Source organism: Ziziphus jujuba, chromosome 7, assembly GCF_031755915.1.
Source record: "Ziziphus jujuba cultivar Dongzao chromosome 7, ASM3175591v1".
Taxonomy (NCBI): Eukaryota; Viridiplantae; Streptophyta; class Magnoliopsida; order Rosales; family Rhamnaceae; genus Ziziphus; species Ziziphus jujuba.
Window position 1 is genome coordinate 14,832,457 of NC_083385.1, and position 18,236 is coordinate 14,850,692.

The following is an 18,236-nucleotide window of genomic DNA, read 5'->3' on the forward strand; positions in this document are numbered from 1 at the left end:
TAATTTTATTTTAAATACTAAAAACTTAATAGAGAAAGGGATCATTGTAAAAATAAACATTTAAGCTGCCACTTAGTAAATAAATTTTTTCTATTGATTAATTATTAATAATGACAAATAGTATTTATTTTTTTATTTTTTGGTCTTAATCTCCATTTTAAGTAAAAAAAAAAATTATTTTTTTTGGATGGTTTTTTATTGAGGAATTTTAAGTGTTATTTTTATTCAAGGTAAATGAGTTACTATTATTATTATTATTACTATTATTATTTTTTCCTGAAAATGAGTTATTTATATTAGTTATTAGTTTAAAGAGCATATTTATTAAAACTTACCGCTTCTAGTTCTTATTATATTTTATTTATTTATTTATTTATTTTTTGGGGAAGGGAAATTGAAGAATCTATTAAACAAAAGCCATTGACACATGAGAAGGGTATCTGAGAGCTAGGAAGGACTCTCTTCAACCCAAACAACAGAATCATTCGAAATTAAAGCTTTCTTAACCATCAAGTGACCCATAATATCATGATCTGTTTGGCTATATTTTCTGCTTTCAGTTTTCAAAATATTATTTTCAAAATAAAAAAATAAATTATTTTTATTTGTTTTTGAAAACAAGGCTATTTAACCAGTGATATTTGAAAACAGTTTTCAAAACTCAAAAAACAGAAAACAGAAAAATATCATTTTAATATTTTCTAAATTTTATTTTTTTTTAAATTTGTTTTCGAAACTGTTTTTAAAAACTGATAATCAAACAGGTAATTTTTTATTTTAGAAATAATTTTCTGTTCTATAGAACAAAAAACTGTTTTAAATTCTAATGGTCAATCAGGTCCTTAGTCTCTGGAGGAGAAAACTCACAAGAAACAGAACAAGAGATACTTAGGTGATGTTTTAATAGCAAAGCAATCCTCATGGAAACTAAACTGATTACCAAGAACCAAATCTACCGCACCTTTACAATACTAATTACCAGAACTACGTCATTGAACCCCAATTCTCTCGCAAAAGATAAACAAAGGATGGAGCCAAAACACCCATCAGGAAATAAGAAAAGATAGGCACATATTTTACCTCCGCTAGACTTCAATTTTATTTTAAGTTCTCTAAGAGAGATTTAACAGCAAAAATAATATCTTTGTAACTACCCATTCTTGTTTAATCGTTTGTTTTTACTCTTTAAGGAGTCACTGTTTTTTTCACTTTTGCAATTGAACCTAAAATATTATGGTTAGACTTCACCTCCATCGCATTGAAAATTGCAATCCGTAAAATGAACCACTTATCCCAATAAAACTTCAAGAATTTATGGACCAAGGTAGCAATTGGTACAAATATATCTTTCTAGAATTTATGGACCAAGGTAGCAATTGGTACAAATATATCTTTCTTTCTTTGTTTTTTATTGTTTGTGTGTTCCTTTGTTTGCTAAATCAAACTATAAATAAAACTAAATGGATCTTCCAAAACATGCAGAGATATTTTATCTTTCAACCCATGTGCAGAGACCATAATGTGAATATTCTTTTAACAGCCTGATGTAGCATGAACCTTCGCAACTCAAGCAGAGGCGGTAACCGATAGTAAGCCGTTATGCCTGAGTAATGCCTCTGGTGAAGGCTCTCGCCCTCGGAATGCCACAAAAACCTGGTGTTCAGAAAATCAGCTAAATCAGATCTGAAGTTCAAAAATGACGAAAATTTAAAAAAGTTTGAATCTTTTATAAACATTGTACAATCCATATTTAGAGTCTGACCTCAAGAGGCGCTTTTCCACCTCCAAGAGCAAGTATAGTTTCTCGGAACTTTTTTCCCGTTTCTTTGACAGCCTGTTGCAGGATACATTAATCATTTTTTGATATGTGAAAGCTAGTAACTTAACAGACCCCAACATGTTTCTTGAGCTTCACAACTAACAGCGACTGGTAATACAGGTACTCGAATAAAAAAAATGAATCAATTTCTGATCTCCAGAAAAATTTAATAAGATTCTTGGGAGATGTAGCAAGCAGCAGATTAGAAGAAATTCAGCAAATTATATCAACTCAAGGGTAATGACTGCAAGAACTCCAACATTGTCCACCGCTTTTCACTCCCACATCTTATAATTGTTGCTAATTTATCTAAGAGGTGCCTAATTGCATTATTTATCAAATCAATCAAGCAACATGTAGACAATACCTTGCTGTCATCCAATCCAACATCCTCAAATGCAGAGAAAGCGTCAGCCGACAACACCTCAGCCCACTGTAAAGTAGTGAAATTTTATTCCAGGATCAAATTTCACGAACAAGAGGATAATATAGAGAAACCAAAATAATAATAATAATAATAATAATAATAAAAGAAAAAAGAAAGGGTATATCGAGCAAAAAGATCAGACATATTTTTCGTTACGGTGTAATTTCTTTATAACAAGAATCATAAAGCTGGAGTGAGCAGAACATTCTCGTCATGAAGGTACAACTTGTTTCCATATAGACCATTGTTAGTCGTTTACAAGAAAGAAAAACTAATACCTTGTAACTGTAGTATCCAGCTGCATATCCACCTAAAAGTTGCACGCATAAAAACATGTATAAGGTGAAATGGAAACTAAGAAGAGTAAGGAATTCAACTTAAATTTGGGAAGTGAAACAAACCTGCAAATATATGGCTGAAGCCGCAAAGGAATCTGTCTTCCGGAAGCGGAGGGATCACTTGTGTTTTTTCAGAAACCCTCCTATCAACGTCATAGATCGATTCAGATCCACCAGGAACATATTTTGTATGCAGCTCCAAGTCAACACATGCAAATCTTAGCTGAAAAAATATAATAGTGTAGTCTTAGAATTGAATGGACGGAGCATTCTTAAATCAAACGTTTTATACGTCGGAAATTCTTCATGATACTAAAAGAGCAATGCTTGGATACTCTACCAATAAAATATGCAAAATGTGCTAATCTCATAAAAGAAAATTTTGTTTCCTACTAATTTTACACAATACAGTTGCGAATTGTACTAACCTGACGGAGACTTAGGGAGCCAGCACGGAAAGTCCTAGCTGCAAGAAGCTTCAAATATATGCCTTCAGGAAGACTCTCCCCAGTTTCATAATGTTTTGCTATGCTCATCAAAGTTTCCCTACATGATCATAATCACAAACCAATGTTAACTAAAAATGCTTGCAATTGCAATATCCTGCATGAAAGCTGTAAGTTTTGGATTTTTTATTCACATTAGGAACCGCTACCAAAACCAATCCCACATGAGTAACATGCATGATTGTTACTGAGGTCTTGGTAGAATACCTATGGTAACACCAATTCTCCATGAACTGTGAGGGTAATTCAACAGCATCCCATTCTATCCCCCGAATACCAGCAACTAGACCCTCATCCTCATTAGTCAGCATATGCTGAAGTGCATGACCAAATTCATGGAAGACAGTCTCTACCTGCAAAACCGGTCATAGTTCCTTAATTACAGAAAAAGCAATATATAGACATCATAAATTTAACAGATACTCTGTAATGAAAGTGGATGCATCATTGTAATCTAACCACAGAACTATAATGACCAAAAAATGACAAGGATATAAAAAACATGTTACATAACAAGATATGTCTACTGTTGAAATTTTACAGGACAATTGAACATTCCCAACAGCAAATAATTCAGACTGGGCTTCACATGCACAGTCCCAAGTTCAAGCTTACACACTTACATTCATATGGATTATTTCATCACAAGAGAAACACCAGAGACATAGAGGAACTAATTGCTATACTTGCTTGTGTTAGTTTGGGGTCTATGTCACGTATAATAGTTGCACTTCCTATCCTTTTTCTTTCTCTTTAAACTTGGGTGGAACGAGAAGCGCAATGGAAGTAGAACTAATTAGTTTTCTTTCCCTCCCACCCTCCTTTTTCACCTACCATCATTTCTTTCCTCCATTTTGCTTATCTTAATTGTAACATATTATGTCAGCTAAAGCATTGTAATTAAGATTACCTCACGGAAGGTCATTAGACTTGGCTTGCTTCCTACAGGTGGTGTTTGATTGCACACCATGTGGGCCACAGGTAACCTTGCAGAGGTACCATTGCGTGACAAGACACGACTTCGAGAAACAACCTCATCCATCCATGCACCACCTCTTTTCTCGGCCGGTCGAGAATATGGATCAAAATAGAAGTATGCAATAGGGCTACCTGAAGAGTCTTTGACACAGTAGAATTTAACATCATTGTTCCACACCTGGACAGTAGAACCATATATTAATAGAATTCAAACTTCATAATTACATTATGGTACCAAAACAGAGCACATATAAGCCCGATGAAGTATATACCGGAGCCAGACCGTCAGCCGGCTCAACTTCAATTCCAAACAGCGTTTTTGCAAGGTTGAAAAGACCATTCATAACCTTGGGCAAAGAGAAATACGGACGCAATTCTTCCTGTAGCAGACAAAGGCTAGAAAAGTAAGTCTTCAAAGCAGAATAGAGGGGTTATTAAAAATTTAAAAAAGAATATATAAAAAAGTCTCCTTAATATAATTTCAGGGAGAAGAACTACCATTTGCTAATAATAAAGTTCTCACATGATAACCAATAAAAAAGTATGCAGAAACTGACATTGTAATGCCTGTTCATTGATATATTGAAATAGAAAGCAGAATATTGAAATATGAAGCTGAAAAAGAGAAAAAGATGCTGGAGATAATAATAACGATCTTTATGTACATTTGATAATAATGATGATCTTTATGTACATTTGACTCGAGAACTTAGAACTTTTCACCAAGAAAAACATTGAGACCTTACAATAATTGCTTAATCCAGTAAACTAGTAGAGATCAATCCTGTATTAGATGTACTAATCCTCAAAACTGCACCCCAGCCACCAACCCCCCACCCCCAAAAAATAATTAGCAGCAGCATTAGTAGTAGTAGTAGGTAATTATAATAAGAATGAATGTCTAAAAAATATTTTTTCATTAAAAAAAAAAAAAATAGAACTTTCAGAAACAATTGATGAAACGAGAACCCTAAACAAAAAATAATAATATGTGATACTTAATTTTATAGTCAAGGACTGCATGAACTATAAAAGCTAATAAAGTATTTAAAGTTATGCATGAGGTATGCGCACACACAAAAAACCAACCTCATTGATGTCAAACTTTGATTCACGAAGCCTTTCACTCCAAAAGTTGATGTCCCAGTGGTTCAAATCATCTGCTTCTAGTGCACCTTGCTTTTTGGAGAAAGTTTTTAGGTCTTCCACATCTACACAAGGTTCAAGATCATACTCAGTTCCAACTGAAACAGCCCTTATTGAGAAGTGGATGCATTAAAAATAATGAATTCTACCAGGCAATCTTCTTTTTGAAAAAATATATATGTATATTATATCATACAGCATAAGCATAAATTCAGAATTGGAGCTCACAAACCATCAACGAATAACAGAAGAGCCAGCATTATAAAGTAATTTCAGAAAAAAAAACCGTACCAAAGATTTAAATTCATGCACCAATTCAAAGGATTATGCAAACATCTTTACAACCACTAAGTGAGCATAAATATATAATCTAAAAATGCTACCTTGGACTGCAGCATCCCAGGAAGCACTGCGAAGTTTCTCAAGAAGCTCTTCTGCTTTTTCAACGGTTGCCATTTTGGTTGCCATGCTTACCTGTTAAATTTTATTTCAGCATCCTTTTACCGAAAATAAATTTTGCTATGACACAGTATACCTACCTCAGCATAGTTATTGTAACCTAGAAGCTTAGCCTTTTCCAACCTAAGCTTCAAAATTTGGTCAATGATTGATGTATTATCAAGATCCCCATTAGATGCACGAGTCACATAAGCACGATAGACTTCCTCACGCAAAGTCCGATTTCGAGCATGTTGCATGACTGAGAGAAAACTTGGAGCATCTAATGTTATCACCCAGGGCCCATCCTCAGCAGTAGCATTTTCATGTCCCTGTAGAGATACAAAAAACAGCAAATCTGAAGAATGAAACAAATGAAGAATAGTGCTGTACATCAGATTAATTGTGAATTACCTTTGACACTGCTGTCTGTGCAGCCAATCCAAGTGCAGTAGCTGGCAATCCTTCAATTTCTTTCTTGTCAGTAATTAATTTTTCAAACTTCTTTGTCGCATCCAATACATTCTCGTCAAATTTTTGAGCCAGCTTTTCCAGTTCCTGCAAATAAAATCATGCCAAAAAAGGATAATAACCAACAACACAAAAATAAAATAACAGTATCATCCACAACAACCTTCTCTATTTAAACTCCTAGAATAAGGTCAATGACTAGATGCTCGGCATTCTAATTCAGGGAGAAAGATTAGATAAAAACAACCAAAGACTAGAAGCCCATACAAACGTCCTCCCATGTGTCTTAACAGATATCCTTGCATAAGTTATCATATCTCTGTAATTAAATGCTTATATTTAAAGCACTCAATTAACAAATCCAACAAGCATGATTTTAGACAAGTGATTGCAAATCAGAAAACAAGCCTTCCTAAGATGATAGGAACCAATGGTACAATTGAATTGAGGATTTGATCAGTTACTATGACAGATATTCCATATTCAATTTGGAGACAGATGCATCATGCATGTGTTTTTTTCTTGGATGAGAAACAAAGTCAACTACAGGTGCATATATTGTACGTAAGATAAGGCAAGTACTTGATACTTGTACATATAACAAAAAAACAAATACTTCATTCAGCAAATGATAACCAGTGAGATTGGGGAAACTCTTCCATCCTAGTAACTTTAATAATAGCATCATAAAAGATAAACACACCTGTTGAATTTTGTTAAATTGGTCTTTTTTATCATCTTCAAGAGAAACGCCATTGAGTACCGCTTCTTTTATTTGGGCTGCATCAACACAGTTATAGTTCAAAGAGAATGTCAGAGAAGAGTCACTACGGGGTTAAAAAAAGCTTCAAGCACTCATACATAATGTTCTTTTACCACACGGGGGGGGGGGGGGGGGGAAAAAAAAAAAAAAAAAGGGGAAAATCAACCAATGAGAATTACTATTTGCTAATAATTTGGTCGATGAGAATTACTATTTGCTAATGAAAGTTCAAGAACTACTATTTGCTCATAATTTGATCAATGAGAATTCAATCAACCAATGAAAGTATGTATATATATATATATATATATTGGGGCTTTCAGTTTTCCATTTTTACATGGTATAGAAGATCTTAGATACTCACATTCCACTATGCGTTTACGTGCATCACTGAGTGATTGCCAATCAGAAGAATCTTGAATAGCTTTAAAAGCATCGTAGAGAGGTTTACTTTGCCCCACTCTTAGCAGAAACTTAACTTTCTCCGGCTGCAAACATGATCAAACACCTTTATGCACTAAAAAGTGACAATACAAACACAATTAAGTCCCGAGTACACAAAAACATAAAGTCCATGTTTAGATTCAATTTTCATTCTTGGAAACAAAAATTTCTTCTTTTTCCTCTTGATTGAATTACTTGTTCAAAAATACATACCTGGACTTCTTCAATGGCGGAGCGAAGCTCGGCAGAATCCTTGACAGCCTTGAGATGGTTGATTACCCCCCAAACCACACTCAATCTGTCCACGATCTTCTCCAAGGGCTCCACTAACTTTGGCCACGACGGTTCAACCGTGCGCTCCAGTTCCACTAAATCATCCTCCTAACAAGACCCAGACCATCAGACTCAAACACACAAAACTCGGAAAACCCAGAACACAAAAACCCAAACAAAATTATCAAAATCCAAACTTTAAACAGAGATTATGGAAATCCGATAAAATTTTCAACAACACGTACGAGTTTCTTCAAGAGGGAGCGAATCCCGGGACGCACGTGCTTGACTTCAACAACATCGAATGGTGGAAAGTCAAAGTCTTGGAGAAGTGGGTTGGAGTGGATGGAGTCGTCCGAAGCAGAAGTGGCCGCCATTGATGGCGCAGAAGAGAAAGAAGAGCAAGAAGAGACTGAGAGTGAAGGAGGGAAGGAAGAAGAAGAGGAGGAGGTGGTGATGGTGGATTTATGAAGACAGAGAGAGAAGGAAGAAGACCATAGAGGACAGGGATGGGATTTGCGTAAATGTTTAGGGGCAAAGAGGCGTGGAGGAGGACAAGTGTGTTTAAGGAGGAGTGAGCAAGAAGAGAGTGACATACGGGTCGCCATGAGCATATTGACTATAAGAAGAGCTCCCAATAGCCCTCCTCTTCTCTTTCCTACAACGTGAATTTCCAATTCTCTCTTCATTTCATTTCAGTTTTCCTAATTTTGTTTTTTCATTTCCTTTTTTTGTTTTTGTCTTCCTTTCCACGCAAAGTATCTTCTTGCCCTTTTTTGGTTGTTTTTTTTTATAGTCCATATTCTATATCCTTATTCCATTCATATAAGTTTGGTAAATTTCTCTTAAGCTTATGTTTTAAGCGACAAACTTGATATTATCTTCATACTTTAGTCAAAGATTTTTAATATAAAAGTTAATCCAAGCATATGTAACAGTCCTGACTCTGAAAGGTAATTTCCATATATTATTTTGTTACTAAGGGTAATAAAATTCGTTGAATGACATCACATATTAGAATATATTGCTTACTCAATTTCTATGAAGGATTACCCTTTTAAGTACAATTCTTGAAGGTTAAAAACTTTGGAGTTTACTCAGGACATGGTTCAAATTGGATATTTCTTTTTTATGGTTTTACAATTCCCCTTATAAAATTTATAAAAGAATGATTTTTTATATTGGGTTGAGAAATTCAAAATCAAAATTATTGTCTGAAAATAAAACTTCACTACTATGCTGTTTCTCATAGAGACCGGAGAAATTAATTTAGTCAAAAGGTTTTTGAATTGCTGCTACATATTTAATATAGAAGGTAAATATGATATCAATTGCTAGAAACTCTTCCTTGATCTTTGTTTAGATAAATAATGCAGTCAAGTTTGTTTGTTCATTGGAAATGAAGAGATAAAGATAAGCATCAGCCAAGGCATGAAGTGAATATGATAGTAGCTGTTTTTGATATTTAAGTTTATTAAAAGGGAGTGCCTGCCTCAAATAGTATGTACATATATGTATATATATCATGAAGATCCAAATCACGGTTTGCTGGATTTATACATATAAAACCTCTAGATACACATCCTTGACAGTGGCCCTCCTCATTTGCCAACTAGGGAAAACTCATCTGATGTCTGCGTTCAATTCCTGCTTCCACATGCAATTACCACATAAACATACTGCAAAGTTGTCAAATCATAGACTATAGAATGAAAAACAGTCTGCATTCCATAAAAGAATATCTTTATTATAAGAAAAATTATGTGTTTGTGTTGAATATGACCAACTAATTTTCCAACTGGTATGGTGTCTTGATTTATTTATTTATTTATATCCTTTTGAAGGCTTTGTGGTTTTTCATTAAAAGCTTTAAGAAATTGTTTTACAAATCAACAAAGAATTAGAGTTTTGACAGGCCAGTATTCGCTTATTCTGCACAACCATAGGACTATCTTTAGTATTCAAGTAACTCTTTAACTTAAAAGAGAGGTAATGTTCAGGTAATGACATACCCTAACAGAAGGAATACTCTCTCACTTCTTGTACTTCATGGTCTCTTTCTCGAATCCAATTGTAGGAAACTGTTTAGCATACTCCTCAACGTCATGGCGGAGCTTCGAAATCTCAGATTGAATGTGAGAGGCAGACTGCAGTGTGGTCACGAAATCCTTCAACTTTGTTCCTGGTTTATTAAAATTAAAGAATGCAGACTCATTTTAGTAGTTGAAAGCACCCCTAGTCTCCCAGCCAATCATTACAAAGAACAATGCATATGAACCATGACTAGACAATAGACACATAGCTGAACATGAAATTGATGATATCTTATATTAGATGTTATAGGAACCTTTTGTTTCTCCCTTGACCTTCACCGCCAATTTTACAGCAGCATCAAAAAATTCTGCTACCTTAGCAAAATCCTCTTCAACAAATCCCCTAGAAGTAAGGGCTGGGGTTCCTGAAATGCACAGGAATTCACTAAGTTACTAAGCAGAAGTAACGTAAACATAAAACCATTGTTAATGAGCCTTTACCCATCCTGATGCCACCGGGAACCATGGCAGACACATCACCAGGAACAGTGTTTTTGTTGGCTGCAATGTGAACAGCTTCCAACACTTTTTCGACCCTAGACCCGTCAATACCCTATAAAAGATCATTTTGGAAACATAAATTCCCTATTCTAAAACTTTATGCACCTTTTACAAGATGGAGTCAACATCTGTAAACTCCTCTAAAGGATGAATCAGCACTAAACAGCATATTTGAAATAATCTCAGATCCTTATTTGTTTATATAATATATCTAATTGATAATCCATCTCCGTTACCTTGTTTTTCAAATTCACCAAAACTAGATGGTTCTCAGTTCCACCAGAAACAAGTTCGTAGCCCTTTTCAATCAGAGACTGCAAATCATGTCAAATTTCAGCAATCAGAATATTGGAACTGATGAGAGAACATATGTTAGTAAAAATATTTCAGCAACTTTTTGTCTATTATTTTCTTTGATAACTACAAGCCCTTTTTTTTTTTTTTTTTTTTTTTTTCCCGGTAGCCACAAGATGACTAATGAAGTCTGCGGCATTTCATGGTTTAGTACCTGTGCAAACTTTGATGAATTACTGAGAACTTGCTCTTGATAGGCTTTGTACTCTGGGGTTGTTGCCTGTATCCAATATAATAAGTAGGAAATGTGAACAATAGGATTTTTAAGAGAATTGGAAGTTAGAAAGTAAAATCTAAAGCCAAATTTTGGTAACTTTACAAAGCAGACTGGGGAGGAAGAAAGGTATGATTCAGAGGATTTGTTCCCTACTGGATATTAGGAATTTATTATACGACCAGTTAAAACCTCTCCTCAATATTGCTTCTAACGAACTGCCCATAAACTGTCTATCTTATACCTGACGGCCAGCAGTTTTCAAGAATTATATTCGTTAGGGAAGAGAACTCATAGTCTGACAAAGAGCTATAGTGAACAAACACTAGATACATTTACAATACAGAAGAAAATAAACATTTGTACAGATAAATAATATGAAACATCTTTCAGTGCCTAACACACTTATAACAGTCGGTGGATGAATAAACATGCAGTCAGTGGATGGATCAACATATCCTAATCTCAACAAAAAGCAGTCAATGAGTGAAAGATCCTTATTTTCCGAAACTAAGTGAAAAAGTAGAAATAACAAATATATTATTTTCTAAAAAATTTGATGACAATTTCTCATCTAGAGTTTAACCTGTTTCAATGCAACTGCTAAACCAGTAATTGTGTGGTTATGAGGACCGCCTTGAAGTCCGGGGAAGACAGCCTGGTTGATCTTGTCTTCATAGTCATACAACACCTTCAAGAGAAGTGAGAAATGTATCAATTACAGGTTCATATTTAGTCAAGAAAGAAGTAAAAATGCTCTAAAAGATAACGAGAAGAAAATCTGCAGCAGACAAGGTAATCACAAATAAAATTCCATAGGTGCTCACTTCTTGTCCTTGTTTATTGATTTCTTTGACCCCCTTCCTGAAGAAAATCATGGCTCCACGAGGTCCACGAAGTGACTTGTGAGTTGTGGTGGTCACCACATCTGCATAGTCAAATGGTGATGGGATGACACCTCCTGCAACCAATCCACTAATGTGTGCCATATCTGCCAACAATATAGCTTTCTGTTTGTCGCAAACCTGTGACATGCTAATAAAGTTGTAACCGAGGACTTTTCACAATAACATGAGATCAACACCGCATACTTAAAATATGAGAATCTTAAATGGATTAAAAAAACTGAAAATTTAAAGGAAGTTACCTTGCGAATACGATCATAATCATACAAACGTGCATAAGCACTAGCACCTGCAATTATTATTTTTGGCCTGAACAGTGTAGCACTTTTCTCCAACTGCAAACCATACATATTCAAGTCACAGACACACACACAATCTAATAAAGTAGCTGGGCAAATGTAAAGCTCTCTTTCAATTTAATACAGCCTCTGTATTGAAGAAAATTGCAAAGGTACCTGGTCGTAGTCAATATAGCCAGTGCTCTCATTTAATCTATATGGCAGCGTCTCAAAGAAAATAGACACGGCAGATATCTTTTTGGTATCAGTCTGCATAAAAGGCAAGTAAAGAAGAAACAAAGTTCAATATCATTCTCCCATTATAACAGAACCAACAACTTATGAAAGACAAGAGTTCTTCAAAAAGATTGTGCTCATTTTTTTAAGTTGTAAATCCTAACAGATAGACTATTATAAGGAGTCATGATTAGACAAATCAGTGCAGCAGAAACAATTGCTGGAAGTTCTAGGCACCTGATAACCATGAGAGAGATGGCCGCCATGGGGAAGATCAAGTGCCATAATTCTATCATGAGGTTTTAGCAATGCAGTGTACACTTGAAAATTAGCAGGAGACCCTGATAGAGGCTGCACATTCACTGCAATATAAAAGGTGATACCACATTTAGGAGACCTTGTAGCAATCACATGCTAAGAGAAACAAATCCACTCATGTAAAATCAATTCCTAAGAAAGCTACTCAGACAACTTTTATCCACCAACATCTAAAATTGGGAATTCAGTGGCTTCTAAATAGTGCATGAGCAGTTACCAATCAATCTACTTCTTGGTCACATGTCTTCCAAGTTATATTCTACTTGAGCAAATTTAAACATCCACCCTAAGAAAAGGAGCATAACAGAACTAATGAATGCCAGGCACGGTATCTTATGCATATTTACCTCCCCACTTTTCTGGGTCCAACTGAAACGCCTCCAAAGCACGCTTTTGGCATAAGGTCTCTGCCATGTCAATGTACCTGTGGTATGAATTTTTTCAGTTTCTAGCGCATCATATTTAAGTAGGGTTGCTGAAAACAAAATACAATCTGAGTGTAATTTTGCAGCATATACACAGCCAATTGATTTATACAAATTATGAGAACAAAAGCCAAATAATTGAAAGGGGATTCTACATACTCGTTTCCTCCATAGTATCTAGCACCAGGGTATCCTTCACTGTATTTGTTAGTCATGATAGACCCAACCGCTTGCATCACAGAGACGGAAGTGAAGTTCTCTGAGGGTATGAGTTCTAACCCCTTTTCAAATTAAACAACAGTGAATTATGTCCAATAATAGATAAACTTACAGAAAAAAAACCTCAAGTTTATATGCATGCCAGAGACATTCTTGCCATTTATCTTTCAGTGGGTTGCCAAGAAAAACATTGCAAAGAATAAGAGAAAAGGAAAACTTGCAAGCAATAGATAAAATCAAGTGGTTTATTTGAGAAAAATATCTAAACCATCAAGTTTTAGGATTTTTTTTCTTTAGTTTCAGCAACCACATGGATGATAAATCAAAGAAGCTTCCCATGAATTTATACAAGCCATGTTCATGAAAATTAAACCCCAATAACAGAATTCTAAGCAATCTAACATATTGGTGTAAAGTAAAAAATCTGGATAAGATTATCCTGAAAGAGTGTACCTTCCATTGCCTAGCTTTCTCAAGCTCAATGATATTTGCAATTTCAGGGTCAACTGCTTCAAGTGGAGCATTCAATTGCTTAGGCCACTGTCAGATAAACGATTGGGATATATTTATATATATCAGTAGCAGAACAAAGTTATAGCCATAAGCAATCTAAACAACAAGAAAGTTAATAAGCAGCTTTGCTTACCGTAACACGCGATTTCTCCTTCTCGTACACAGCTTCATTTGGCAAAGAGGACTGCAAAATGAGCCAACAATAAATAACAAAATTAGGTTAACCACGTGCTTGCAACAATTTCCTCTGTTTGGTTTCCGGGAAAATAACCATACATGTAACGTGCATGAAAGAAGGAAAAACGAAATATAATAAACCAGTCTCAAGCTTTTTCTTCTACTTATTTCCACCCTTACGTCAAAAACCAAACATAACCCATTAAAAATAATGTGGAAAGAAAAAGTAAATAACCATGTAATAAAGAGAGCCTCCATTGAAGAGAGGGCGGATCTGCTTGTTGACAGAAGAGGAAAGCCTACGAAGCGCCAATGCCATTGCCATCTTTTTTCTTTTTCTTTTTTTTTTTTCCCCCTTTTTTTTTTTTTTGGCACTCTCTAAGCTCTATGTTCTGTGATACACCATATGGTATATTGTATTTTGCGGTTTGTCACTCAAATGGTTCTGGGTGAGGTTTTGGTGGCAGCAGAGAAAAGTTAATGTTTTGGGGAGGTAGTGAATGGTGGTGTTTTTGTCCTTGTCCTAGGTTGGTTGGTTAACTTTGCTGGTTGGTTAACTTTGCTGCTGATCCATCTAATTATAATTTATTCCCTCTCTCTTTTTCTCTCTCTCTCTCTCTCTCGTCCAATCCTCTCAGGATGAAATTGGGTTTCCCGATAACAACAACTAACATCAGTGGCTTCCTTTCTTTGGACCCACTTCCAATCCTGTACAACTGATATCTCCACCTTTCAAAATTAGTTTTTCTTAGTTTTTGTTCATAAATATGGCATTTGTACAATCTCTCTTTTTTTAGCATATCTTCAGCTTAATATGTATTGTTTCATATTATTATGCCTGTTCAAGCTTTTTTGAAGTTTGAGATATATATAATAACATTTTCATCTTGGATGGGGGGAGGCTCAAAAACCATCTGGGTAGGAAATTTTTTATATGAAGTTGCATTGAGATAATGGAGCATATTGAGAAATATATATACATATATGGATTTATGTGGGAATAGTTAATTTTGTTACATGAGAGGTATATATGGCACCAAAACAAACCATGAATGGCCTATCCGAACAGGGCATTTCTTAGCCACAAAGTGAGCCTCACAGAGAGAGAGAGAGATATTGAATTATAGCCTGATCGTATTTAGTGAAATTAGTGAGACAGATTCGGCCACCCAAGCCTTGAATATTTCCTCGAGAGGACTTTACCAACTCATCTGTCATTTTCGTTTTGGAGGCTGTTACTTCAAGTTAACGTTGTGTCTTCTTTCATCCAAGGATTATTATCGTCATAGACTCATAGCCTTACAATTTTATTATTATTATTATTATTACATAAAAAAAAATAAAAAAAATTTAATTTTGTCATTTTTTTTTAATTTTTTTCCTTTTTTTACAAATATTTTAAAAAAAACTTTAGAAAATGATCATTGATTATTATTATTTTTTAAGGAAAAAAATATATATATCCTTAATTAATTGAGATTTAAACAAAACTGTTAAAGAATAATTTTTTAATTAAATATTTATTAAATAGATATATGTGTCATGTAAGCTAAAAGCCTTTTCAATCAATCCGCATAATAACATATAGATAAAATCCACGTAACTATTTGGATGCCCTTATACTTACTCTTATTCATTTTTTCCTTTTTTTGTACACATGTGTTTTAAAAACTTTTCATCTAAAGAAAATTACATTTTTATACACTCAATTTAATAAAAAATGTTCATAAAATAATGCAGAAAAAGATAATGATAGAACAAAAATACGATATTGAATATATTTCTGCAATTTTGTAACACACACACACACACACAAAGTTGGGCTCTGGTTTAGGTAATGGAAAGGATAAAAATGAACAAACCGTAGACCCAAATGGGAGATATGGGCCTCCTATGATTCCGATTAGAAACAAAAGTGGGAAAATGGACTCCTTATGCGTCAGAAGTTTTGTGGCCCAAAGAGAGGGAAAATGAGTTACAAAAAGCCCAATATCGCTAGAAGGAGGGCTTGAACCTCCGACCTTGTGGTTAACAGCCACACGCTCTAACCAACTGAGCTATTCCAGCTTGTGTTAGGTTGTCAGTAAATGTTAATATTAAAACACAATCTAAAGGACGCCAATTAAAACCCAAAATTTCAAATTCATTAAATTCATGGATAATATATCATGGATAATATATACAAGGGTGAGAATCACATCTGCTGGGGCTCCACTCCTCTGTGTGTGTGACAGAGATAAAAAGAAAGACATAAGATAGATGGGGAGGGAAAGGAAAGAAAGTGTTGAAGTTAAGAGGGACAATGCCTATTTACATTATTCATGCCCATGTCCATGTGCTATTGCAATCAGTATTTTTGTCTCAGGTTCCTCCACTTAGCCAACATGTGCCCTCAAAATCTTGGCCCAATATATTCTGCTTTTTGTTTGACCAATCTGCATGATGACAAAATACTAAACATTACAATTAACTTGAAGATTATGTCTGTATTTTCCACCACCAAATAAAAGAGAAAGACTTGTATATTATTCTCACTTCACTGCTGAATATGTACCATTGTCGTGAAGAGCATTAAAAAAGACGGACGAGATGAGAATGTAAGGTCATCTTCAATTGGGCAAGTACATGTTTCCTCTATGTCAATCTTTAATATTTATAAGTTGCAACTTGTAGCAACATGTAAAATTTCTTGGCTTGCTGTGGCATAATTAATCTGTCCCTTTATATTTTAACAAGCTTAATGTTTTCAGTTTCTTTTGTTTTCTTTTCTTAGCGGAATTCAAGTACCATTCTCAGGGAATGAGGCCCAAACAATTTGTGAAATGTTTAACTAATTAGGTAAGTTTATTTAATATATGTGTTTAATATCTTCTAAACGTCTAGACAAAACTATCCGAGTCCTAGAGATATGGATTACCTTTTTCATTTAGTTTGAAAGAGTTTAATTATAATCTGACCACAGCTATATGTAGAAACCTAATAAAAGAAAATGAGAGGATGCATCAGAAAACTGACAAAAGAAAACACTTCAAATTACAGAGCGATTATATTGCTTTCAAGATGACCATTTATTTAATTCAAACGTCAAATTTTATTCATGAACCAAGCCTGCAAACCAACTTAAATAAAATAATAGATTTTGATAGGTTACATATAATCATGCATGCACATAATATATATATATATATAAAATAGAAAACATTTCTGTGGGATAAAAGGAATCCAAAGAAGATGAGAAAAGAAGCTAAATTAAGAGGGTTGGTGGTGGTGAGGACACCAAATCCTAGAGAGTGAAATGTCTGCATATGGCACACTGTCCTCGGCATTATCTCTTCCCCACTGCAAAATATTACACCAAAACGACAAGTACCTAGTCCCCACGTTATTTGGCTGGCTTTTTTAGGTGTGGCTGTACCAAAATCACATGCTTTTTTATTTCAAAATTATTTCTCCTTTTCATTTACTCAAGTATTCTAGCGGCTGTCAAGATTTCTTTTTATTTTATTTTGTTTTTAGCCTTGTTGTATCAATTATTTTATTCATTACTATACTTTTAATTTTTCCATCCTAATATTTTTAGTTTTCTATCAAAATATAAATTCTTTGTTGTATTGAAACTTGTAATAATAATTACTTGGAAAGATGATGAGCATCCTTGGCTTTATTTCTTCTTTTATTTCGTTCACAAATTAAATGCACGCTGTTATCCACTCGATGTCCTGTATACTTGCAATGGAACATGACCCACGTCAGACTTTCTCTATTAAAAGCGATCAATTGCACATTGAATTGCCACAAGTACATCTTTTTGCTAATTTCATTTGCAAAGCTTTGTTAATTCCGCATATTTCTTTTCTCTTTACACTTGTTCAGAATCTTTCCAGTATATATACTTAACAGCTAGTTGTCGAACATTTAATCTTCTTTAAGAAATTATTGACCGAAAGAAAACTTCTTCGATAAACTAATGACAACCAAGCTATTGATCAATTGTAGTTTAAAATAATAATAATAATAAGGACCTAGATTTTTAATCAAAATCATTGATGGAGATTCTTCATCTAATCTATTAATGATGATAATTTACATGAGAAGGATTCATGATTTTGTGTTTCACGCGTGAACTACTCTTATGGCAGTCTTACCAGCATATTTATCGTATAATGTGCCAAAAATATATGTTATTAACTTATTATTTTATTAATTGAAAATTTAATATAATTTGAATATAAATAAATAAATTTTTAAATAGATAAATGTAATAAAATAATAATACTCATCACTTGTTCAATATCTTAGTAGATTTGTTGGGCCTCCAATATTATTGTTGTTGATAATAGCTAATAATTAATTTATAAGTATTTAATATAAGAGTAATTTTTTTACCATATTTATTTAT

General features: G+C 34.2%; 2 protein-coding genes, 1 long non-coding RNA gene and 1 other non-coding gene across 5 annotated transcripts; 1 reads left to right on the top strand and 3 right to left on the bottom strand.

The window, feature by feature from the left end:
* The first annotated feature begins 208 nt into the window (after nucleotides 1–208).
* LOC132804395 (uncharacterized) lies at nucleotides 209–1,654 on the top strand. Its single transcript, XR_009639507.1, has 2 exons — nucleotides 209–1,324; nucleotides 1,370–1,654. It is a non-coding gene; the product is annotated as an uncharacterized LOC132804395 (long non-coding RNA).
* LOC107425117 (probable cytosolic oligopeptidase A) lies at nucleotides 1,276–8,318 on the bottom strand. Its single transcript, XM_016035046.4, has 17 exons — nucleotides 7,849–8,318; nucleotides 7,544–7,711; nucleotides 7,251–7,374; nucleotides 6,827–6,903; nucleotides 6,067–6,210; nucleotides 5,754–5,984; nucleotides 5,598–5,688; nucleotides 5,158–5,279; nucleotides 4,341–4,448; nucleotides 4,001–4,246; nucleotides 3,298–3,443; nucleotides 3,013–3,130; nucleotides 2,648–2,807; nucleotides 2,525–2,556; nucleotides 2,187–2,252; nucleotides 1,763–1,834; nucleotides 1,276–1,653 (listed from the first exon to the last, which is right to left on the bottom strand). The coding sequence occupies exons 1-17, from the start codon at nucleotides 8,290–8,292 to the stop codon at nucleotides 1,567–1,569; spliced, it is 2,436 nt and encodes an 811-aa protein (XP_015890532.3). The 5' UTR covers nucleotides 8,293–8,318; the 3' UTR covers nucleotides 1,276–1,566.
* A 717-nt stretch (nucleotides 8,319–9,035) lies between these two features.
* On the bottom strand, nucleotides 9,036–14,664 carry LOC107425121 (serine hydroxymethyltransferase, mitochondrial). 2 transcript variants are annotated; one of them, XM_016035052.4, is made up of 16 exons: nucleotides 14,073–14,664; nucleotides 13,794–13,844; nucleotides 13,601–13,687; nucleotides 13,088–13,209; nucleotides 12,851–12,927; nucleotides 12,423–12,547; nucleotides 12,126–12,218; nucleotides 11,913–12,005; nucleotides 11,593–11,790; nucleotides 11,352–11,456; nucleotides 10,706–10,771; nucleotides 10,434–10,511; nucleotides 10,138–10,249; nucleotides 9,951–10,061; nucleotides 9,616–9,785; nucleotides 9,036–9,282 (listed from the first exon to the last, which is right to left on the bottom strand). In XM_016035052.4, exons 1-15 carry the CDS (start codon nucleotides 14,160–14,162, stop codon nucleotides 9,637–9,639), a joined length of 1,557 nt encoding a protein of 518 aa, XP_015890538.3. In that variant the 5' UTR covers nucleotides 14,163–14,664; the 3' UTR covers nucleotides 9,036–9,282; nucleotides 9,616–9,636. The 2 variants fall into 2 exon arrangements, with proteins under 2 accessions (XP_015890538.3, XP_015890539.3); XM_016035053.4 differs by having other exon boundaries at nucleotides 9,036–9,250; nucleotides 14,073–14,658.
* Nucleotides 14,665–15,830: 1,166 nt separating this feature from the next.
* Nucleotides 15,831–15,904, bottom strand: TRNAN-GUU (transfer RNA asparagine (anticodon GUU)). The gene has a single exon. It is a non-coding gene; the product is annotated as a tRNA-Asn (tRNA).
* Between the last annotated feature and the right edge of the window lie 2,332 nt (nucleotides 15,905–18,236).